We start from the raw sequence: 23,415 nt of genomic DNA, 5'->3' as shown, positions 1-23,415 counted from the left end.
ACTGTGGGTGGTGGGCGGGGTCCCTGTGGGTGGTGGGGGGTCACTGTGGGTGGTGGGCGGGGGTCCCTGTGGGTGGTGGGCGGGGTCACTGTGGAGGGTGGTGGGAGGGGTCCCTGTGGGTGGTGGGGGGGTCACTGTGGGTGGTGGGCGGGGTCCCTGTGGGTGGTGGGCGGGGTCACTGTGGAGGGTGGTGGGCGGGGTCACTGTGGGTGGTGGGCGGGGTCATTGTGGGTGGTGGGCGGGGTCACTGTGGGTGGTGGGCGGGGTCCCTGTGGGTGGTGGGCGGGGTCCCTGTGGGTGGTGGGCGGGGTCATTGTGGGTGGTGGGCGGGGTCCCTGTGGGTGGTGGGCGAGGTCCCTGTGGGTGGTGGGCGGGGTCACTGTGGGTGATAGGCGGGGTCCCTGTGGGTGATAGGCGGGGTCACTGTGGCGGGTGATGGGCTGGGTCCCTGTGGGTGGTGGGCGGGGGTCCCTGTGGGTGGTGGGCGGGGTCACTGTGGGTGATAGGCGGGGTCACTGTGGGTGGTGGGCGGGGTCCCTGTGGGTGGTGGGCGGGGTCCCTGTGGGTGATAGGCGGGGTCACTGTGGGTGATGGGCTGGGTCCCTGTGGGTGGTGGGAGGGGTCCCTGTGGGTGGTGGGCGGGGTCACTGTGGGTGATAGGCGGGGTCACTGTGGGTGGTGGGCGGGGTCCCTGTGGGTGGTGGGCGGGGTCACTGTGGGTGATAGGCGGGGTCACTGTGGTGGGTGATGGCCGGGCGGGCCGGGCTCTGAGCTGTCGGCCAGGCCGCCATGGGGTGCGGCCCGCCACGGCGCACCGGGGAAAGCCCTCCCTTGTTGTCCTCAGAGGCCGGCGTGGGCCTGGGCGTCGGCCTGTGCAGCATCCCCTACTTCCAGTGCATCTCCGGCATCTTCATCCACACGCTCTCGCCGGGATCCGTGGCTCACCTGGATGGACGGCTGCGGTACGTCCGTGTCTGTGTCCCGCAGGCCCGGCCTCGGCCCCGGCCGCGCCCCCCCACGCGTGATCCCGGAGCCCGTGATCGGCTCGGCCCCGGCCGCCCCCCCACGCGTGATCCCGGAGCCCGTGATCGGCTCGGCCCCGGCCGCGCCCCCCACGCGTGATCCCGGAGCCCGTGATCGGCTCGGCCCTGGCCGCCCCCCCCACGCGTGATCCCGGAGCCCGTGATCGGCTCGGCCCCGGCCGCGCCCCCTCCCCACGCGTGATCCCGGAGCCCGTGATCGGCTCGGCCCCGGCCGCGCCTCCCCACGCGTGATCCCGGAGCCCGTGATCGGCTCGGTGAAGCAGCGCCTCGGGCGCGTCTGCAAACCCTGGGGTGCGGCCCGGGTGGGAGGAGCCGGGTCCGGGGCTGCTCGGGGGCTGCGGCCGCGCTCCCGGCCACCTCCCCGCGGCCCCCCCCCCCACACGGGAGGCTGCGGGAGGCTGGGCCCGGGGCCACCCGCGTCCGGCCGGGCCTCCACGGCGCGTGCGCGTGACCGCAGGTGTGGCGATGAGATCGTGGAGATCCGCGAGGCCCCCGCGCGCTGCATGACCCTCAGCGAGGTCCACGCCGTCCTGAGCCGCTGCGGCCCCGGCCCCGTCCCCATCGTGGTCAGCCGGCACCCGGACCCGCAGGTGACCGCCGCCGCTTCCTTCTGTGACCGCACGAGGCGGCCTGCAGGCTGCGCGCCCCCTCTCGGCCTGACGGGCGCCATGACGGCGGCGGCCCGGGCCTCGGCCTCGGACCGCGCGGTGCCAGCGATGTCACCGCGGACGGGAGAGCCGGGCGTGGGTGATGGCTCCTGAAGCCTGCAGAGCGCCGGGGGGGGGGGGGCACCTCCTGATGACAACGCTGGGGGGGGGCGCATGGAGAGGGGCCCGGGCACCTCCTGATGACGACGCTGGGGGCGCATGGAGAGGGGCCCGGGCACCTCCTGATGACGACGCTGGGGGGGGCATGGAGAGGGGCCCGGGCACCTCCTGATGACGACGCTGGGGGGGGCCATGGAGAGGGGCCCGGGCACCTCCTGATGACGACGCTGGGGGGGGGCCATGGAGAGGGGCCCGGGCACCTCCTGATGGCAATGCTGGGGGGGGGCATGGAGAGGGGCCTGGGCACCTCCTGATGATGGACGCTGGGGGGGCATGGAGAGGGGCCCGGGCACCTCCTGATGATGGGCGCTGGGGGGGGGCATGGAGAGGGGCCCGGGCACCTCCTGATGATGGACGCTGGGGGGGCATGGAGAGGGGCCCGGGCACCTCCTGATGACGACGCTGGGGGGGCATGGAGAGGGGCCCGGGCACCTCCTGATGACGACACTGGGGGGGGGGCGCATGGAGAGGGGCCCGGGCACCTCCTGATGATGGACGCTGGGGAGGAGGAGCAGAGAGGGCGCCCAGGCACCTCCTGAGGACGGACACTGGGTGTTGTCTGGAGACTGCGGGGCCAGCGACGCCCAGAGCGCCTCTGGAAGTCGAGCTGTGGCTGTCGGCTACGCAGGGAGGGAGGAGGTGGAATCTAGGCGCAGCCGGGCGCTGGCCAGGCCCAGTTCGGGAGTCTCCTTCTTCGTCTCAGAGGGCCATGATGTTTCCTAGGTTTCCGAGCAGCAACTCAAAGAAGCTGTGATGCAGGCCGGGGAGAGCCTCAGGCTGGGGAAGGAGCGGCAGCCGTGGGTCCTGGAGGGTAAGGACTTGCATGCCTCTGGCCAGAAGCCCGGGCTTCAGACATGAGCCTGAGGTGCAGGGCGCGTGGATTCAGATGGATCCGCTCGGTTCCCTCTCCACATGCAGCTCTGTGGGGACAAACCCCAGGCGATGCCAGCCAGTGGGGCCGGAGCTCACCCGAGGACACCCTGTCCACTTGTGTCCCGTGTCCCACGCAGGAGGGAAGAGGCTGGAGAGCAGCTGGCACGGGCGGCCCACGGTGGAGACGGGGCGGGAGAAGACCTCGGCGGCCGCACAGCGCCGGGCACAGGCCATGGTCCGCTCCAGCAGCGACTGCAGCTGCATGGCGGGGTCCCCCGGGGGAAGCCCCTGCAGCGGGGGCTCGGAGCCCCCGTCCTCGGGCCGGGGCAGGGAGCCCGGGCTGCCCCCGGACAGCCCCCCGCTCCCCGGCAGCCTGCACACCCACCCTCCCCTGAGACTGAAGAAATCCTCTGAGATTTTGGTGAGGAAGCCAACGGCCTCTAAGCCCAAGCCTCCTCCCAGAAAGTACTTCAAGAGCGACACCACGCCTCAGAGGAGTCTGAAAGAGAGAGAGAGCCTGCCATGTGCTTCCTGGCACACCCTGCCCACCTGCCGCCAGGTAAGGGGCTGTGCCCGGGTGCAGGGCTGCTCCTCTGTGTCCAGGTGTGAGGCTGTGCCCAGGTGTGGGGCTGCTCCTCTGTGCCCAGGGGCAGGGTTGTTCCTCTGTGCCCAGGGCAGGGCTGTGTCCAGGTGCAGGGCTGTGTCCAGGGGCAGGGCTGCTCGTCTGTGTCCAGGTGTGAGGCTGTGTCCAGGTGTGGGGCTGTTCCTCTGTGTCCAGGTGTGGGGCTGTGCCCAGGGCGGGGCTGTGTGCAGGCTCCCTGCGCCGTGCACAGCTGTGCCACGCAGACCTGCCATCCCCTGGCTCTGCAGAGAAGCCAGTACACAGGACCACGCGGAGAGAAGAAGTACAACAGCGGAAGCCTGGCTGGCTCATGGGCTTCCAGCTGTCCATCATAGACAGGCTGACCACAGACCGATGCCACACCGAAAACTACCAACACACTGACCCACGGCACACCAACACACAGTGCACACACAGTGCACACACACAGGGCACACCGACACACAGTGCACACACACACAGTGCACACACACAGGGCACACCGACACAGTGCACACACACACAGTGCACACACACAGGGCACACCGACACACAGTGCACACACACACAGTGCACACACACAGGGCACACCGACACACAGTGCACACACACACACAGTGCACACACACAGTGCACACCGACACACAGTGCACACACACACAGTGCACACACACAGGGCACACCGACACAGTGCACACACACACAGTGCACACACACAGTGCACACCGACACACAGTGCACACACACACACAGTGCACACACACAGGGCACACCGACACAGTGCACACACACAGGGCACACACACACACAGTGCACACACACAGTGCACACACACAGGGCACACCGACACACAGTGCACACACACACAGTGCACACACACAGGGCACACCGACACAGTGCACACACACACACAGTGCACACACACAGGGCACACCGACACACAGTGCACACACACACACAGTGCACACACACAGGGCACACCGACACAGTGCACACACACAGGGCACACACGCACACAGTGCACACACACACACAGTGCACACACACAGTGCACACACACAGTGCACACCGACACACAGTGCACACACACACACAGTGCACACACACAGGGCACACCGACACACAGTGCACACACACAGTGCACACACACAGGGCACACACACAGTGCACACACACAGTGCACACACACAGGGCACACCGACACAGTGCACACACACACACAGTGCACACACACAGGGCACACCGACACACAGTGCACACACACACAGTGCACACACACAGTGCACACACACACACAGTGCACACACACAGGGCACACCGACACACACAGTGCACACACACACACAGTGCACACACACAGGGCACACCGACACACAGTGCACACACACACAGTGCACACACACAGGGCACACCGACACACAGTGCACACACACACAGTGCACACACACAGGGCACACCGACACACAGTGCACACACACACAGTGCACACACACAGTGCACACACACACACAGTGCACACACACACACAGGGCACACACACACAGTGCACACACACACACAGTGCACACACAGTGCACACACACAGGGCACACCAACACACAGTGCACACACACACACAGTGCACACACACAGGGCACACCGACACACAGTGCACACAGTGCACACACACAGGGCACACCAACACAGTGCACACACACACAGTGCACACACAGTGCACACACACAGGGCACACCGACACAGTGCACACACACAGTGCACACACACAGGGCACACCGACACACAGTGCACACACACACACAGTGCACACACACAGGGCACACCGACACAGTGCACACACACAGGGCACACCAACACACAGTGCACACACACACACAGTGCACACACACAGGGCACACCAACACACAGTGCACACACAGTGCACACACACACAGTGCACACACACACAGTGCACACACACAGGGCACACCAACACACAGTGCACACACAGTGCACACACACAGGGCACACCGACACAGTGCACACACACACACAGTGCACACACACAGGGCACACCAACACACAGTGCACACACACACAGTGCACACACACAGGGCACACCGACACACAGTGCACACACACAGTGCACACACACAGGGCACACCGACACACAGTGCACACACACACAGTGCACACACACAGTGCACACACACACAGTGCACACACACACAGGGCACACACACAGTGCACACACACACACAGTGCACACACAGTGCACACACACAGGGCACACCAACACACAGTGCACACACACACACAGTGCACACACACAGGGCACACCGACACACAGTGCACACACAGTGCACACACACAGGGCACACCAACACACAGTGCACACACACACACAGTGCACACACACAGGGCACACCGACACACAGTGCACACACACACAGTGCACACACAGTGCACACACACAGTGCACACACACACAGTGCACACACACACAGTGCACACAGAGTGCACACACACAGGGCACACCGACACAGTGCACACACACACAGTGCACACACACAGGGCACACCGACACACAGTGCACACACACACAGTGCACACACACAGGGCACACCGACACACAGTGCACACACACACAGTGCACACACACAGTGCACACACACACAGGGCACACACACACAGGGCACACCGACACACAGTGCACACACAGTGCACACACACAGGGCACACCAACACAGTGCACACACACACAGTGCACACACAGTGCACACACACAGGGCACACCGACACACAGTGCACACACACACAGTGCACACACACACAGTGCACACACACAGTGCACACACACAGGGCACACCAACACAGTGCACACACACACAGTGCACACACACAGGGCACACCGACACACAGTGCACACACACACAGTGCACACACACAGGGCACACCGACACACAGTGCACACACACACACAGTGCACACACACAGGGCACACCGACACACAGTGCACACACACACAGTGCACACACCCAGGGCACACACACACAGTGCACACACACACACAGTGCACACACACAGGGCACACACACACACAGTGCACACACACAGTGCACACACACAGGGCACACCAACACAGTGCACACACACACAGGGCACACCGACACACAGTGCACACACAGTGCACACACACAGGGCACACCACCACACAGTGCACACACACACACAGTGCACACACACAGGGCACACCGACACAGTGCACACACACACAGTGCACACACACAGTGCACACACACACACACAGTGCACACACACACACAGTGCACACACACAGGGCACACCAACACACAGTGCACACACACACACAGTGCACACACACAGGGCACACCGACACAGTGCACACACACACAGTGCACACACACACAGTGCACACACACACACAGTGCACACACACAGTGCACACACACAGTGCACACACACAGTGCACACACACACACAGTGCACACACACAGGGCACACCGACACACAGTGCACACACACACAGTGCACACACACACAGTGCACACACACAGGGCACACCGACACAGTGCACACCCACACAGTGCACACACACAGGGCACACCGACACACAGTGCACACACACACACAGTGCACACACACAGGGCACACCGACACACAGTGCACACACAGTGCACACACACAGGGCACACACACACACAGTGCACACACACACACAGTGCACACACACAGTGCACACACACACACAGTGCACACACACAGTGCACACACACAGGGCACACCAACACAGTGCACACACACACAGTGCACACACACAGGGCACACCGACACACAGTGCACACACACACAGTGCACACACACAGGGCACACCGACACACAGTGCACACACACACACAGTGCACACACAGGGCACACCGACACACAGTGCACACACACACAGTGCACACATACGGCACACCAACATGGCACACACATACACCCATGGCACACCAACACAGTGCACACCAACACACACGGCACACCGACACACAGTGCACACCCACACACACACTCAGCACACCGACACGGCACACACACACACTCAGCACACCGACACGGCACACACACTCGGCACACCGACACGGCACACACACACTCGGCACACACACACACACACTCAGCACACCGACACGGCACACACACACACTCAGCACACCGACAGCACACACACACACACACTCGGCACACCGACATGGCACACACACACACTCGGCACACCGACACGGCACACACACACACACTCGGCACACCGACACGGCACACACACACACACACAGCACACCGACACGGAATGAAGGCGCTCCTGTGTGGGCCTTTGCCGCGCACACTGATGGAGACAGCAGAGGACAGAGATGTCCGTGCTCAGGTCCTCGGGAGCCGTCCGCTCCCCTCCTCCGCCCGTGGGCAGGCCCCAGGGTGCTCCCCTCCTCCGTCCGTGGGCAGTCCCCGGGGTGCTCCCCTCCTCCGTCCGTGGGCAGGCCCCGGGGTGCTCCCCTCCTCCGTCCGTGGGCAGGCCCCGGGGTGCTCCCCTCCTCCGTCCGTGGGCAGGCCCCGGGGTGCTCCCCTCCTCCGTCCGTGGGCAGGCCCCGGGGTGCTCCCCTCCTCTGCCCGTGGGCAGGCCCCGGGGTGCTCCCCTCCGTCCGTGGGCAGGCCCCGGGGTGCTCCCCTCCTCCGCCCGTGGGCAGGCTCCGGGGTGCTCCCCTCCTCCATGGGCAGGCCCCGGGGTGCTCCCCTCCTCCGTCCGTGGGCAGGCCCCGGGGTGCTCCCCTCCTCTGTGGGCAGGCCCCGGGGTGCTCCCCTCCTCCGTCCATGGGCAGGCCCCGGGGTACTCCCCTCCTCTGCCTGTGGGCAGGCCCCGGGGTGCTCCCCTCCTCCGTGGGCAGGCCCCGGGGTGCTCCCCTCCTCCGTCCGTGGGCAGGCCCCGGGGTGCTCCCCTCCTCCGCCTGTGGGCAGGCCCCGGGGTGCTCCCCTCCTCCGTGGGCAGGCCCCGGGGTGCTCCCCTCCTCCGTCCGTGGGCAGGCCCCGGGGTGCTCCCCTCCTCCGTCCGTGGGCAGGCCCCGGGGTGCTCCCCTCCTCCGTCCGTGGGCAGGCCCCGGGGTGCTCCCCTCCTCCGTCCGTGGGCAGGCCCCTGGGTGCTCCCCTCCTCCATCTGTGCATCTGTTCCTTGGGGCTGTGTGGTGGGGGCAGGGGCACACCCTTGGGGCCCGTGGGACCAGTCCTGGGCCTCCTCGAGGCCCACTCGGCACACAGAGGCGGGAAGGATGCGCTCTGTGAGGTGCGGTGACACTGCTGCCGTCCACGCTCTGTGTCCCTCCTTCCGCCCCGGTGAAGGCCCCTCACCTTCCCGCGGGGCTGCCGCTCTGATGCTTCCTGTTTACACCACAGGAAGCCAGGGAGCCGCTGCCTGCACCACCTCAGCAGGAAGACACCGTGGGGAGAGGCCCTGGGGCCACTGCCTTCGGCCCAGGACCTGAACTTGGCCCACAGACTGAGCCCCCCACGGAGGGCAAGCCAGGGAGAAGGGCCGGCCCAGGTAAGCGCCAGCCCCTCCCCAGGAGGAAGGCTGGGCAGAGATGGCTCCACTGGGAAAGTAGGGGAGCACCTTGGGCTGGAGACCACATGCTGCGCTGGCCTGCCCACCACTGGGGCTGATGGACAGCGCTGGCCTGCCATCCACTGGGGCTGATGGACAGCGCTGGCCTGGCCACCACTGGGGCTGATGGGCAGTGCTGGCCGGCCCACCACTGGGGCTGATGGACGGGGGGCCCCAGCGTTGGGCAGTGGGGGTGCTGCCCACAGTGGAGCCGGCCTAGAAACAGCGGTAGGCCCGTGTGCTCACACCTGGTACCTGAGTGCCCTGCGGGAAGCACGTGAGATGTCTCTGACAAGGAGCTGGGGATGGAATGTGCTCCCACACCACCCCCGGAGCAGGCCGACACGGCGGCCCCCCCCCCACGGCGGCCCCCCCCCGACACGGCACCCCCCCCCCCGACACGGCACCCCCCCCCGACACAGCAGCCCCCCCCGACACGGCGGCCCCCCCGACACAGCAGCCCCCCCCCGACACAGCGGCCCCCCCCGACACAGCAGCCCCCCCGACACGGCGGCCCCCCCAACACCGCGCCCCGCCCCCCCCGGCGGCCCCCCCCCCCCGGCCCATTCCCTCAATCACCCTGACTGACGAACAGCCGACCACCCCTGGAGCAGGCCCTGGCACGGCGGCCCCCCCCCCCCGACACGGCGGCCCCCCCGACACGGCACCCCACCCCCCCCCCCGCCCCGTTCCCTCAGTCACCCTAACTAACTGAAGAACAGCAGGAGAACGCGGTGTCCTGCCTGTTTGCGCAGGACACGCGCAGGTGGCCGTTGGCTCGAGGTCCCAGCGAAGGGCTCCTTCCCGCTGGCAGCTCTTCAGGGCAGAGCAGGGACGGGCCGGACTTCATCCCTACGTCCTGGTCCTGGAGCCCCGCCGCGTCCTGGAGGGGTGGGGAGGCGGGGTCTCCCCTCCCCTCCCCCAGACCCAAGAGGGTCAGAGGTCAGCCAGTCCCCCCAGGTCCTTCCGGTCCCTCCGGTGGTCTCTCAGATGGTGAGATGCTGTGCGGTCTGCTTCCTGGAGGGGCTGGCGTCTGGGCCCGGGAGAGGAGGGGCCTGTGCTCCTCACCCTGGGGTGCGAGCTGGCGCTCCGTGTTCTCCACAGACCCCCGCGGCCTCCTCGTGGCCACGGAAAGGTGTCCTGCGGCAAATGCTGAAGGCCGCAGGATGACCTTGCCTCTTGGCTGCCAGGGCACATGGGCAACCCTGGGCACGTGGGAAGAGTCTGGCAGTCTCATCGGCAGGCAGATGAACGCCGGCTCGATGCCCTGTGTGGGGGGGGTGGCACACACCGGCGGGCAGCGGGAGCCCCGGCCCCCGGCTCCGTCCTGGGCTTGTCCAGTCAGATCTCAGGAGTGCAGTCTTCAGGCTCCAGGGTGCTGTCACCAATCGGTGCGCAGGTTTTGTTTTCCTGGGCCTTGGGGTTGAGCCAGCGGATCGCCATCTGAGCACAGGCCTGTCCACACGTGTGAGCGGCACAGGAGCTTGCTGGCCCAGAGAGGCAGGCAGCTGCTGATGGGTGCAGAGCTGGGTCGGCCAGCAGCCCCGTCTGCTTCTTGCTCACTGCTGGGTGGTGGTTGTGTTGTTTTGTTTTGTCCTGGGGCTGCAACTCAGGGTCTGGGTACTGTCCTTAAGCTTTTGTGTTCAAGGCTAGCATGCTACCACTTTGAGCCACGCTTCTACTGGCTTTTAGGTAGTTAATTGGACGTGAGAGTCTTACATGCTTTCCTGCCCCAGCTGATTTTGAACCGAGACCCTCAGATCTCCACCTCCCGATTAGCTAGGATGACAGGTGTGAGCCACTGGTGCCTGGCTTACTTTGCTTCGGAATGGCCTGGCAATCCATAACAAATATGGCAGCCAACCGGTGGCCCCCAGCTGAACAGCTTTGGAAGGTAAAATAATTGCTTTGGCTTTTGCATCGGGTATGACTTGTATCTACTGGGCCTGGGGGCCTCCCAGGCTCTGTCCTCAGAGGGCCTCCTGCCTTATTGAGCACGGGAGTCCTCCGTGACACGCCGAGGTGGGCCGTCCCAGGGCCAGCGGTAGCACGCTAGCAAATAACTCCCCGTCCAATCCTGGATCCTGTCCGTGGGCACCGGGGCCGGGTGATGGGGCCCGGGGCCACCCCTTGCAGCCAGCGAGGGCTCACTGCGGTGTCTGCGGCCTCCATGTCTCCTCCATGGTCCTTACCGCGTCGCTTTGCAGCTAGAATTTAGGAAGGAAGCAAGCACACACAGCCCTGGCTTTGTCTCTGCTGGCGTGTGTAACGCTGGGTCCTGGCTTTGTCTCTGCTGGCATGTGTAACGCTGGGCCCTGGCTTTGTCTCTGCTGGCGTGTGTAACGCTGGGTCCTGGCTTTGTCTCTGCTGGCCTGTGTAACGCTGGGCCCTGGCTTTGTCTTTGCTGGCGTGTGTAACGCTCGGGCCTGGCTTTGTCTCTGCTCACAGTGGCCAGCGCGTCTCCACTAAAGCACCGGGTACTGAGGCGGCAGGTGCGGGTGGACCACGGCTTTGAGCCCACAGCTGAAGACCCGTGGGTGAGGATTTCCGACTGCATCAAGAACTTATTTAACCCCGTCATGAGCACCAGCCACAGCCGCGTGCCACGGCAGCCCGGCGACGGGCTGTGCGGAGAGGACGGGACGCAGGGCCACCCCGGCGAGGCCCTGCCCACGGCGGACACTGCCAACGGCGGGCCCAAGGTCCACACGCCAGCGGACAGCAGCGGCGTGAAGAGAGGGCCCCCCGTGGCGCCCAAGCCAGCCTGGTTCCACCAGAGCCTGAGCGGCCTGCGGAGGCGGCAGGAGGTCCCCCCGGCCGGCCAGCCCCAGGGGACTCGTGCCCCAGCCCCTGCCACCTCCATCAAGCAGAGGATCAGCTCCTTTGAAAACCTGGCCTCCTCTCAGACACCTGACAGAGCTCAGAGGCTGAGCCTCCACCCCTCCTCCGGGGAGGCCCCCAGCCCTTCCGGGAAGCCCGAGGACGGGCGGCCGCCTGGGCTTTGGGGGCCAGGAGCCCCGCTCTCTGCCACGCACAAGCAGCCAGAGCAGCTGCCCCAGGGCCTCCCGGAAGCCTCACCATCTGGTGACCCAGCTGTGCCTGCGTCCCCGACCCCAGCTCGGCCGCCTGGCCGGGAAACCCGGGACTCGGGCTCCCGCCCGAGGCCGCTGTCCTCAGAGGCCGAGGACGCCCAAGGTCCAGCCCTCAAGATGCCAAGCCAGCGGGCACGGAGCTTCCCCCTGGCCAGGACCAAGTCTTGTGAGGCCACGGCCGGGGCCGGGAGGTCCGGTGAGCTCTACGCCATCAGCAGCCAGGTGTCCTCCGCCGTCATGAAGTCCCTGCTGTGCGTGGCGTCCCCTGCCCCTGGCAGCCAGGCCGCCCGCCCCCCCCCCGGAAGGGGCAGCCCCCCGGCCGGCCTCCAGCCAAGACGCCCCTGCAGACGGGCCTGCCAACGCCGCGGCGCCGGACACCAGCTTCTCCCTCAAGTGAGGGCCGCATCCCCGGTCTTCTGTCTCGTCTCTCCTTTCTCCTTGTTATAGGTTATAATCCTACGTGTCAGTTTAAGGTTTGCTCGGCTCTACCAGCCCAAAGGTGGTTCTTTTCTGGTGTGTGTGTGTGTGTATACACATGTGCGTATAGTACACCTGTTTTCACTCCTGGCCTCCAGAGGGACGGCAGGTGGTGGACAGGGCCGGGGAGGCAGGGAGGTCTGGAAGGGGAGGTCCTGGGGCAAGGCCCTGACCTCTGGAGGAGCAGGCTTCCTGGGGAGGCCTTCCCCAGCAGGACCATTTCCCTCTGCCTCGGGGTCAGCCCTGAGCAGGGCCTGAGGTCCTCTGCGTTGGTTCCAGCCCCAGGCCAGTGCCAGCTCTGACCATGGGTTCCCGCCACGCAGGCGCAGTGCCAGGCCGGAGCCGTGGGGCTCTGGCCGCGGGCCTGGGCTGCCATCTCATTTATTTTTGTGCAGAAGCCTTTGTAACCTGAGGGTGCTCCATGGTGACATTCCCCCTCCCCACCCCCTTCCCCACCCCAGACTCTTCCTCTCATCCCATTCCCTCACCCAAATCCTCCTTTCCCGTGCCCGTCCCCCGTGCAGAGTTTGGAGGGTTTCTTGGTCTCCCTCCTTGACCCACCATCTCTGCCCCTGTTAAGTTCTATCTGTTGTTATTGTGCCGCCGAGAACAGATTTGTTGCCTGAATAAAATGCGCAGAGCATCTGGCCCTGCGTCCGTGCGGGTGCGGTGCTGATGCTGCGTCCGTGCGGGTGCGGTGCTGATGTTGCGTCCGTGCGGGTGCGGTGCTGATGTTGCGTCCGTGCGGGTGCGGTGCTGATGCTGCGTCCGTGCGGGTGCGGTGCTGATGCTGCGTCCGTGCGGGTGCGGTGCTGATGCTGCGTCCGTGCGGGTGCGGTGCTGATGCTGCGTCCGTGCGGGTGCGGTGCTGATGTTGCGTCCGTGCGGGTGCGGTGCTGATGTTGCGTCCGTGCGGGTGCGGTGCTGATGTTGCGTCCGTGCGGGTGCGGTGCTGATGCTGCGTCCGTGCGGGTGCGGTGCTGATGCTGCGTCCGTGCGGGTGCGGTGCTGATGCTGCGTCCGTGCGGGTGCGGTGCTGATGCTGCGTCCGTGCGGGTGCGGTGCTGATGCTGCGTCCGTGCGGGTGCGGTGCTGATGCTGCGTCCGTGCGGGTGCGGTGCTGATGCCAGCTTTACGGGCTTGTTATTCACGCTGTGCACTGCTTCCTCCCGTCAAGCCTTTCTGAGCTGAGAGGATTCACGGAGGGGCTGGCCGCGCCCTCGGAGGCCTGCTGCGCCTCTCAGCCCTCTCAGCCTGGCCAGTCGGTCATCGCCCTGCTGAGCCCGGCGGAACTGAGACAGCTCAAGGAGGAAGTGAGCGCCCTGGACGAGGCCTCGCTGAAAGTAGGTTCCCCCCCCCCCCAGGGCGCTGTGGGGGGGCGTGGCCACCCGGGGCCTGCAAGGATGGGCCTGAGGGTTGAGAGCATGGCTCCAGGGATGGGCCTGAGGGTTGAAGCGTAGCTCCAGGGATGGGCCTGAGGGTTGAGAGCATGGCTCCAGGGATGGGCCTGAGGGTTGAAGCGTAGCTCCAGGGATGGCCCTGAGGGTTGGGAGATGGTCACGTCCTCACAGTCAGCATCCTGTTTGGAGGAAGCGTTACAGCCGGTGCCCGGGCAGGGGAGCATGGGCGTGCGAGCCCCATGCCGGCCGGGGAGTGTGCACTTTCTTGCGGGCACAGGATTGTTACAGGTGTTCTTGTCTGCAGAAACTAGACAGCATCCGAGTCACAGTTCTGCACAAGGAGGAAGGAGTCGGCCTCGGGTTCAGCCTGGCAGGGGGTGTGGACCTGGAGAACAAGGTGATCACGGTGAGTGGGCCAGCGTGGGCCAGCGGTGAGGGCCGGCCAGGCTGGATGGTGGGGAACTGAGGGAGAGGCGGAGCTCTGGGGAGGGAGGGAGGGAGGCGGAGCTGGGGGAGGGAGGCAGAGCTTGGGGGAGGGAGGGAGGCAGAGCTCTGGGGAGGGAGGGAGGGAGGCAGAGCTCTGGGGAGGGAGGGAGGGAGGTGGGGCTCTGGGGAGGGAGGGAGGGAGGCGGAGCTCTGGGGAGGGAGGGAGGGAGGTGGGGCTCTGGGGAGGGAGGGAGGCGGGGCCCTGGGGAGGGAGGGAGGCAGAGCTGGAGGAGGGAGGCGGACCTGGGGGAGGGAGGGAGGCAGAGCTCTGGGGAGGGATGGAGGCAGAGCTTGGGGGAGGGAGGTGGAGCTTGGGGGAGGGAGGGAGGCGGAGCTCTGGGGAGGGAGGGAGGGAGGCGGGCCCTTGGGAGGGAGGGAGGCGGAGCTCTGGGGAGGGACTGAGGGAGGCGGAACTTGGTGAAGAAGGTAAATGTGGAACTTTGGTGGGGAAGGAAGTTAGGAGGAACTCTGGCCCTGAGCTCTGCCCTGGGGCTGGAGGGAAGGAGGGAAGGAACGCTGGCCTGCCAGCAGCCCTGTCCTGGCACCCAGAGACCCCAAATCTGTGCCTCCTTCCTCTGGGCTGGTTACTGGCAGTCAGGTCTGGTCTCGGGGGCAGGCCTGCTGGGCGGCTTCCACACCCACTGTTGGGCCGGCAGGTTCACAGAGTCTTCCCTGGGGGCCTGGCCTCCCGGGAGGGCACGATCCGGAAGGACGACGAGGTTCTGTCCATCAACGGCAAGTCCCTCAAAGAGGCCACGCACAGCGACGCCCTGGCCGTCCTCCGCCAGGCTCGGGACCCGCGGCAGGCCGTGATTGTCACCAGGCCGGCGGAGGGGCCCACGCCGGACCTGCACGGCACAGGCTCGGCGGCCAGCCAGGCTTCTGCAGAGCCGGGTAAGCTCTCCCGGTCAGAGGAGGCCTTGACCCTTTGGAGCCGGTCTTGTCGCCCCACACTGGGGGAGCTCCAACGGGCGATCACAGCGCAGCCGTGCGGGCCGCCTGGTCCACCCGGTGAGTGGGCGCGTGCGTGAGCGGCCGGGCGTGGGCACGCGTGGAGCTCCAGCCAGGCCTGCGGTTTCCTCCACAGCAGGAGCCACCGTCCTCACCGTGACCCTGGAGAAGACCTCTGCAGGGCTGGGCTTCAGCCTGGAAGGCGGGAGGGCCTCCCTGCTCGGGGACAGGCCCCTCACCGTCAACAGGATTTTCAAAGGTGGGTGCTAGGCTTGCTGTTCCTTGCTGGCTGGATGTGTGTCCAGGTGTGGGTGTGTCCAGCTTGGGTGTGTGTCCAGCGTGGGTGTGTGTCCTCGTGGGTGTGTGTCCAGCGTGGGTGTGTGTCCAGCGTGGGCGTGTGTCCCGCATGGGTGTGTGTCCAGCGTGGGTGTGTCCAGCGTGGGTGTGTCCAGCGTGGGTGTGTCCCGTGTGGGTGTGTCCAGCGTGGGTGTGTGTCCAGCGTGGGCGTGTGTCCCGCGTGGGTGTGTGTCCAGCGTGGGTGTGTCCCGCGTGGGTGTGTCCAGGTGTGGGTGTGTCCAGCGTGGGTGTGTGTCCTCGTGGGTGTGTGTCCAGCGTGGGTGTGTGTCCAGCGTGGGCGTGTGTCCCGCGTGGGTGTGTGTCCAGCATGGGTGTGTGTCCCGCATGGGTGTGTGTCCAGCGTGGGTGTGTCCCGCGTGGGTGTGTCCCGCGTGGGTGTGTGTCCCGCGTGGGTGTGTCCAGCGTGGGTGTGTGTCCTCGTGGGTGTGTGTCCAGCGTGGGTGTGTCCTCGTGGGTGTGTGTCCAGCGTGGGTGTGTGTCCAGCGTGGGTGTGTGTCTGTCCAGCATGGGTGTGTCCAGCGTGGGTGTGTCCGCGTGGGTGTGTGTCCCGCGTGGGTGTGTCCCGCGTGGGTGTGTGTCCCGCGTGGGTGTGTGTCCCGCGTGGGTGTGTCCTCGTGGGTGTGTGGCTGGGCGTGGGTGTGTGTCCAGCGTGGGCGTGTGTCCCGCGTGGGCGTGTGTCCAGCGTGGGTGTGTCCAGCGTGGGTGTGTGTCCAGCGTGGGCGTGTGTCCAGCGTGGGTGTGTCCCGCGTGGGCGTGTGTCCAGCGTGGGTGTGTCCCGCGTGGGTGTGTGTCCCGCGTGGGCGTGTGTCCAGCGTGGGTGTGTCCCGCGTGGGTGTGTGTCCGCGTGGGTGTGTCCAGCGTGGGTGTGTGTCCGCGTGGGTGTGTCCCGCGTGGGTGTGTGTCCGCGTGGGTGTGTCCAGCGTGGGTGTGTGTCCAGCGTGGGTGTGTGTCCGCGTGGGTGTGTGTCCTCGTGGGTGTGTGTCCAGCGTGGGTGTGTCCAGCGTGGGTGTGTGTCCGCGTGGGTGTGTGTCCCTCGTGGGTGTGTGTCCAGCGTGGGTGTGTCTCCCGCGTGGGTGTGTCCTCATGGGTGTGTGGCTGGGCGTGGGTGTGTGTCCAGCGTGGGTGTGTCCCGCGTGGGTGTGTGTCCCGCGTGGGTGTGTGTCCCGCGTGGGTGTGTCCAGCGTGGGCGTGTCCAGCGTGGGTGTGTCCAGCGTGGGTGTGTGTCCCGCGTGGGTGTGTCCCGCGTGGGTGTGTCCCGCGTGGGTGTGTCCACCGTGGGTGTGTTTCCACCGTGGGTGTGTCCCACGTGGGTGTGTCCCGCGTGGGTGTGTCCACCGTGGGTGTGTGTCCACCGTGGGTGTGTCCAGCGTGGGTGTGTGTCCCGCGTGGGTGTATGTCCAGCGAGGGTGTGTCCAGCGTGGGTGTGTGTCCCGCGTGGGTGTGTGTCCCGCGTGGGTGTGTCCCGCGTGGGTGTGTCCGCGTGGGTGTGTGTCCCACGTGGTTGTGTGTCCCGCGTGGGTGTGTCCCGCGTGGGTGTGTCCAGCGTGGGTGTGTCCAGAGTGGGTGTGTCCAGCGTGGGTGTGTGTCCCGTGTGGGTGTCCTCGTGGGTGTGTGGCTGGGGGTGGGTGTGTCCCGCGTGGGTGTGTCCCGCGTGGGTGTGTCCAGCGTGGGTGTGTCCAGCGTGGGTGTGTCCGGTGTGGGTGTGTGTCCCACGTGGGTGTGTGTCCCACGTGGGTGTGTCCCGCGTGGGCGTGTGTCCCGCGTGGGTGTGTCCCGCGTGGGTGTGTCCAGCGTGAGTGTGTGTCCAGCGTGGGTGTGTCCAGCGTGGGTGTGTGTCCAGCGTGGGTGTGTCCGGCGTGGGTGTGTGTCCCGCATGGGCGTGTGTCCCGCGTGGGCGTGTGTCCCGCGTGGGTGTGTCCAGCGTGGGTGTGTCCCGCGTGGGTGTGTCCCGCGTGGGTGTGTCCCGTGTGGGCGTGTGTCCCGCGTGGGTGTGTGTCCCGCGTGGGTGTGTGTCCCGCGTGGGTGTGTCCCGTGCGGGCGTGTGTCCCGCGTGGGTGTGTGTCCCGCGTGGGTGTGTGTCCCGTGTGGGTGTGTGTCCAGCGTGGGTGTGTGTCCAGCGTGAGCGTGTCCCGCGTGGGCGTGTGTCCAGCGCGGGCGTGTTCTTGTGGGTGTGTGGCTGGGCGTGTATGTGTAGCCGGTGGGCATGTGGCCAGGTGTGGTGTCTGCACCATGCACAGGCCTGCGGCGCCTGCGGCCTTGCCTCTTGAGCTGCTCTCCGGCATCTCCTGACCTCTCTTTGGCTGGGTCCCTTTATGGGACTGAAGTCTGTGGGTTCAGTTTTGCAGAGGCAGCGTATTGCCTTGAGGCACAAAACTGAAGGGGTCCCCAAATATGTAGTAATCAAGGCCAGTAATATTCCAGTCTAAAACCCCAAATGAGTGTTTAAAAAGGCCCATGGTGAACGAAATGTCAGGGTAAAAGCCAGAGGCTGTCCCACACGGCCTCCTGCCTGCCTGTGACCCAGGGTAAAGCTGGAGGCCGGCGCTGTGCTCCTGCCTGTGACCCAGGGTGAAGCCGGAGGCTGGTGCTGTGCTCCTGCCTGTGACCCAGGGTAAAGCCGGAGGCTGGTGCTGTGCCCGTCCACATAGCCTCCTGCCCTACTGCGTCCTGAACCCCTCATTGCTAGTGCCTCTATAATTCTGGCACCGTACCTGTCATGAACTGGGATACAAGACAGTAAAATGAGGGGGGTCACCTAGATTTGGGGTTTCCTGTGACACCTCTGGGGATGGCCTGTAACGCCCCCTACTCCACCCTGACTTCCTGCTGCTCACGCTGGAAGCCCTGGGCCACGGGGCAGGCTGAGAGGAGCACTGGACAGGGCCTTCCTCATGAAAGGAGGCGACAGATACGGTGGTGTCTGGGGTGCTCACGGACCCCGAAGCACCCTGGCCCTGCCCCGGCCTGTGGCCTGGCCCCGTGGGAGTTCACACGCCTGTGGCCTGGCCCCGTGGGAGTCCACACGCCTGTGGCCTGGCCCCGTGGGAGTTCACACGCCTGTGGCCTGGCCCCGTGGGAGTTCACACGCTCAGGGCAGGCAGGCCCTCACCTCAGTTTGGAGAGGGGCCCGTCCCCCCTCCGGAGGCGGGTCTAGAGTCAGCAGCAGCTCTAACACCAAGGGACGCGGGGCCCAGCGTCCGCGCTGCCGTTCACACACATGGCGCGGCATCCACTTACAGAGGGCCCACGGCAGGGACACAGCATCCCCGGTGGAAGGCCCCACCAGGTCCTGGGCACAGCGCGGGCTGTGGCTTTTTAGGGGCCACAGAGTGCGGAAGCCCAGCACCTGCCTCGGGAGCCACTGCTTACAGACGCCGCCTTTTAGACACGCCAGGCTTGTCGGAGCAGGGCAGAGGCTGGCCTCGTCCTCAGAGCCCACGGGCTTGCGGGGGCAGGATGGAGGCCAGCCTGGCCCTCAGAGCCCACGGGCTTGCAGGGCAGGACGGAGGCCGGCCTGGCCCTCAGAGCCCACGGGCTTGCAGGGCAGGATGGAGGCCAGCCTGGCCCTCAGAGCCCACGGGCTTGCAGGGCAGGACGGAGGCCGGCCTGGCCCTCAGAGCCCACGGGCACTTTTTCATCTCAGGGACCACCTCAGAACAGAGTGACACAGTCCAGCCGGGAGACGAAGTCTTGCACGTGGCTGGCACTGCCACGCAGGGCCTCACGCGGTACGAGGCCTGGAGCGTCATCAAGGCCTTGCCGGAGGGGCCTGTCTCCGTGGTCATCAAGAGGAGGAGGCTTCCGTCCAAAGCCGCTGTGGCTGCTGAAGATGCCTAGGCAGAGGACTGCTCGTGGGGGCGAAGCCATGCTGATTCCCCAGACCCCCCCCCCCCCGCAGTGTGCGCCCCACGGCTGCTGCCCCCCCCCCGCAGTGTGCGCCCCCCCCGGCTGCTGCCCCCCCCCCGCAGTGTGCGCCCCCCCCGGCTGCTGCCCCCCCCCCCCCGCAGTGTGCGCCCCACGGCTCCCCCCCCCCCGCAGTGTGCGCCCCACGGCTCCTCCCCCCCCCCGCAGTGTGCGCCCCACGGCTGCTGTCCCCCCGCAGTGTGCGCCCCACGGCTCCTCCCCCCCCCCCCCGCAGTGTGCGCCCCCCGGCTGCTGTCCCCCCCCCCCCGCAGTGTGCACCCCACGGCTCCTCCCCCCCCCGCAGTGTGCGCCCCCCCGGCTGCTGTCCCCCTGCAGTGTGCGTCCCACGGCTCCTCCCCCACCCCCCCCGCAGTGTGCGCCCCCCCCCCGGCTGCTGCCCCCCCCCCCCGCAGTGTGCGCCCCACGGCTGCTGCCCCCCCCCCCGCAGTGTGCGCCCCCCGGCTGCTGCCCCCCCCGCAGTGTGCGCCCCCCGGCTGCTGCCCCCCCCCCGCAGTGTGCGCCCCCCCCCCGGCTGCTGTCCCCCCGCAGTGTGCGCCCCCCGGCTGCTGCCCCCCCCCCGCAGTGTGCGCCCCCCGGCTGCTGCCCCCCCCGCAGTGTGCGCCCCACGACTGCTGCCCCCCCGGCAGTGTGCGCCCCACGGCTGCTGCCCCCCCCCCGCAGTGTGCGCCCCACGGCTGCTGCCCCCCCCCCCTCAGTGTGCGCCCCACGGCTCCTCCCCCCCCTCAGTGTGCGCCCCACGGCTCCTCCCCCCCGCAGTGTGCGCCCCACGACTGCTGCCCCCCCCGCAGTGTGCGCCCCACGACTGCTGCCCCCCCCCGCAGTGTGCGCCCCCCGGCTGCTGCCCCCCCCCCGCAGTGTGCGCCCCCCAGCTGCTGCCCCCCCCGCAGTGTGCGCCCCACGGCTCCTCCCCCCCCCACAGTGTGCGCCCCCCCGGCTGCTGCCCCCCCCCCCCGCAGTGTGCGCCCCACGGCTGCTGCCCCCCCCCCGCAGTGTGCGCCCCACGGCTGCTGCCCCCCCCCCCGCAGTGTGCGCCCCACGGCTCCTCCCCCCCCCCCCGCAGTGTGCGCCCCACGGCTCCTCCCCCCCCCCGCAGTGTGCGCCCCACGACTGCTGCTCCCCCACAGTGTGCGCCCCACGGCTGCTGCCCCCCCCCTCAGTGTGCGCCCCACGGCTCCTCCCCCCCCCCCCGCAGTGTGCGCCCCCCCGGCTCCTCCCCCCCCCCCGCAGTGTGCGCCCCACGACTGCTGCCCCCCCACAGTGTGCGCCCCACGACTGCTGCCCCCCCGCAGTGTGCGCCCCACGGCTGCTGCCCCCCCCCGCAGTGTGCGCCCCCCGGCTGCTGCCCCCCCGCAGTGTGCGCCCCACGGCTCCTCCCCCCCCCGCAGTGTGCGCCCCCCGGCTGCTGCCCCCCCCGCAGTGTGTGCCCCACGGCTCCTCCCCCCCCCCCCCGCAGTGTGCGCCCCACGACTGCTGCCCCCCCCATAGTGTGCGCCCCACGACTGCTGCCCCCCCGCAGTGTGCGCCCCACGGCTGCTGCCCCCCCCCCGCAGTGTGCGCCCCCCGGCTGCTGCCCCCCCGCAGTGTGCGCCCCACGGCTCCTCCCCCCCCGCAGTGTGCGCCCCCCGGCTGCTGCCCCCCCCCCGCAGTGTGCGCCCCACGGCTGCTGCCCCCCCCCCCGCAGTGTGCGCCCCACGGCTGCTGCCCCCCCCCGCAGTGTGCGCCCCACGGCTCCTCCCCCCCCCCCCGCAGTGTGCGCCCCACGGCTCCCCCCCCCCCCCTCCCGACAGCACTGAAGCAGATGGCTGCTGACAGTGGCGGAGGAGCCAGGATGGCAGTGCTGTGTATGAGTGACGGATGTCGCTGTCAGAATACAACCTTCAGACTCAGCTTGTTACCAATGCATAGCACGCGTTGCAAACAACCGTCGCAGTACGGTAACCACTTAGCCTGTAACAGCAACTTTGTTTTCTCGGCAGCGGATGAGGCAGGGTGGGAAGGGTGGGGGTGGACGGGGGTGGAGGGGGAGCCGGCCCCTGACAGCCCTGGAGCAGCTCCGTGCTGGGGCTGCGATGTGGGAGCCCCTCGGCTGCCCAGGGGCTGAGGCTAGCTGATGGCGGGAACTCTGCTGACCTGGGTCTGCCCACCTGCGGGAGGTTCTGTGGAAGGCTCCTGAGGGCAGGGTGTCCGGCAGACTTCCATACAGAGCAGCTGGCACACAGGGGGACCCAGAGACAAGGGGCGGGCTGAGCCGCACCACTCAGAGACAAGGGGCGGGCTGAGCCACACCACCCCAGGATCAGTACATCAGGAGACACTGAAGGAGCCTTCCACCAGCCTGACGCCAGGCCATCATGACAGAAAGCTTGCTCCCCTGCTGGTTCCCAGGAAAGGGAGGGACCAGGGCTCTGACACCGCCATGGAAACTAGCATCACCCAAAAGAAGTACTTTAGAGGCAGAAGGATGGATATAATGCACACCTACCCAGGCTGCCACATGAGAACTATTGGCCTGAACACAGGAGGAGTAGGTAGAGGAGGTCTGTGTGTGATCACAGGAGACAGTGGGTAGAGGAGGTCTGTGTGTGGTCACAGCAGACAGTGGGTAGAGGAGGTCTGTGTGTGGTCACAGGAGACAGTGGGTAGAGGAGGTCTGTGTGTGGTCACAGCAGACAGTGGGTAGAGGAGGTCTGTGTGTGGTCACAGCAGACAGTGGGTAGAGGAGGTCTGTGATCACAGGAGACAGTGGGTAGAGGAGGTCTGTGTGTGGTCACAGGAGACAGTGGGTAGAGGAGGTCTGTGTGTGGTCACAGGAGACAGTGGGTAGAGGAGGTCTGTGATCACAGCAGACAGTGGGTAGAGGAGGTCTGTGTGTGATCACAGCAGACAGTGGGTAGAGGAGGTCTGTGTGTGATCACAGCAGACAGTGGGTAGAGGAGGTCTGTGTGTGATCACAGCAGACAGTGGGTAGAGGAGGTCTGTGATCACAGGAGACAGTGGGTAGAGGAGGTCTGTGTGTGGTCACAGGAGACAGTGGGTAGAGGAGGTCTGTGTGTGGTCACAGCAGACAGTGGGTAGAGGAGGTCTGTGTGTGGTCACAGCAGACAGTGGGTAGAGGAGGTCTGTGATCACAGCAGACAGTGGGTAGAGGAGGTCTGTGTGTGGTCACAGGAGACAGTGGGTAGAGGAGGTCTGTGTGTGATCACAGGAGACAGTGGGTAGAGGAGGTCTGTGTGTGATCACAGCAGACAGTGGGTAGAGGAGGTCTGTGTGTGGTCACAGGAGACAGTGGGTAGAGGAGGTCTGTGTGTGGTCACAGGAGACAGTGGGTAGAGGAGGTCTGTGTGTGGTCACAGCAGACAGTGGGTAGAGGAGGTCTGTGTGTGGTCACAGCAGACAGTGGGTAGAGGAGGTCTGTGATCACAGGAGACAGTGGGTAGAGGAGGTCTGTGTGTGATCACAGCAGACAGTGGGTAGAGGAGGTCTGTGTGTGGTCACAGCAGACAGTGGGTAGAGGAGGTCTGTCTGTGATCACAGCAGACAGTGGGTAGAGGAGGTCTGTGTGTGGTCACAGCAGACAGTGGGTAGAGGAGGTCTGTGTGTGATCACAGGAGACAGTGGGTAGAGGAGGTCTGTGTGTGATCACAGGAGACAGTGGGTAGAGGAGGTCTGTGTGTGATCACAGCAGACAGTGGGTAGAGGAGGTCTGTGTGTGGTCACAGCAGACAGTGGGTAGAGGAGGTCTGTGATCACAG

The 23,415-nt window shown here is 66.6% G+C and overlaps 1 protein-coding gene across 1 annotated transcript in view; it reads left to right on the top strand.

Annotated features, from left to right (window-relative positions):
* Il16 (interleukin 16) overlaps positions 1-19,651 on the top strand; it is a 34,730-nt gene extending 15,079 nt beyond the window's left edge. Inside the window, 12 exon segments of the mRNA XM_042673321.1 lie at positions 845-962; positions 1,501-1,633; positions 2,594-2,681; positions 2,881-3,302; positions 8,769-8,916; positions 11,425-12,356; positions 12,358-12,461; positions 13,723-13,888; positions 14,250-14,351; positions 15,088-15,325; positions 15,519-15,641; positions 19,383-19,651. Of these exon segments, the coding sequence (XP_042529255.1) occupies positions 845-962; positions 1,501-1,633; positions 2,594-2,681; positions 2,881-3,302; positions 8,769-8,916; positions 11,425-12,356; positions 12,358-12,461; positions 13,723-13,888; positions 14,250-14,351; positions 15,088-15,325; positions 15,519-15,641; positions 19,383-19,576 (2,768 nt within the window). The 3' untranslated portion in view covers positions 19,577-19,651.
* Positions 19,652-23,415: the final 3,764 nt, after the last annotated feature.

This window comes from Dipodomys spectabilis, unplaced genomic scaffold, assembly GCF_019054845.1.
Source record: "Dipodomys spectabilis isolate Male_0828 unplaced genomic scaffold, ASM1905484v1 ptg000797l, whole genome shotgun sequence".
Taxonomy (NCBI): domain Eukaryota; kingdom Metazoa; phylum Chordata; class Mammalia; order Rodentia; family Heteromyidae; genus Dipodomys; species Dipodomys spectabilis.
This window is presented reverse-complemented; position numbering and strand designations above follow the sequence as displayed.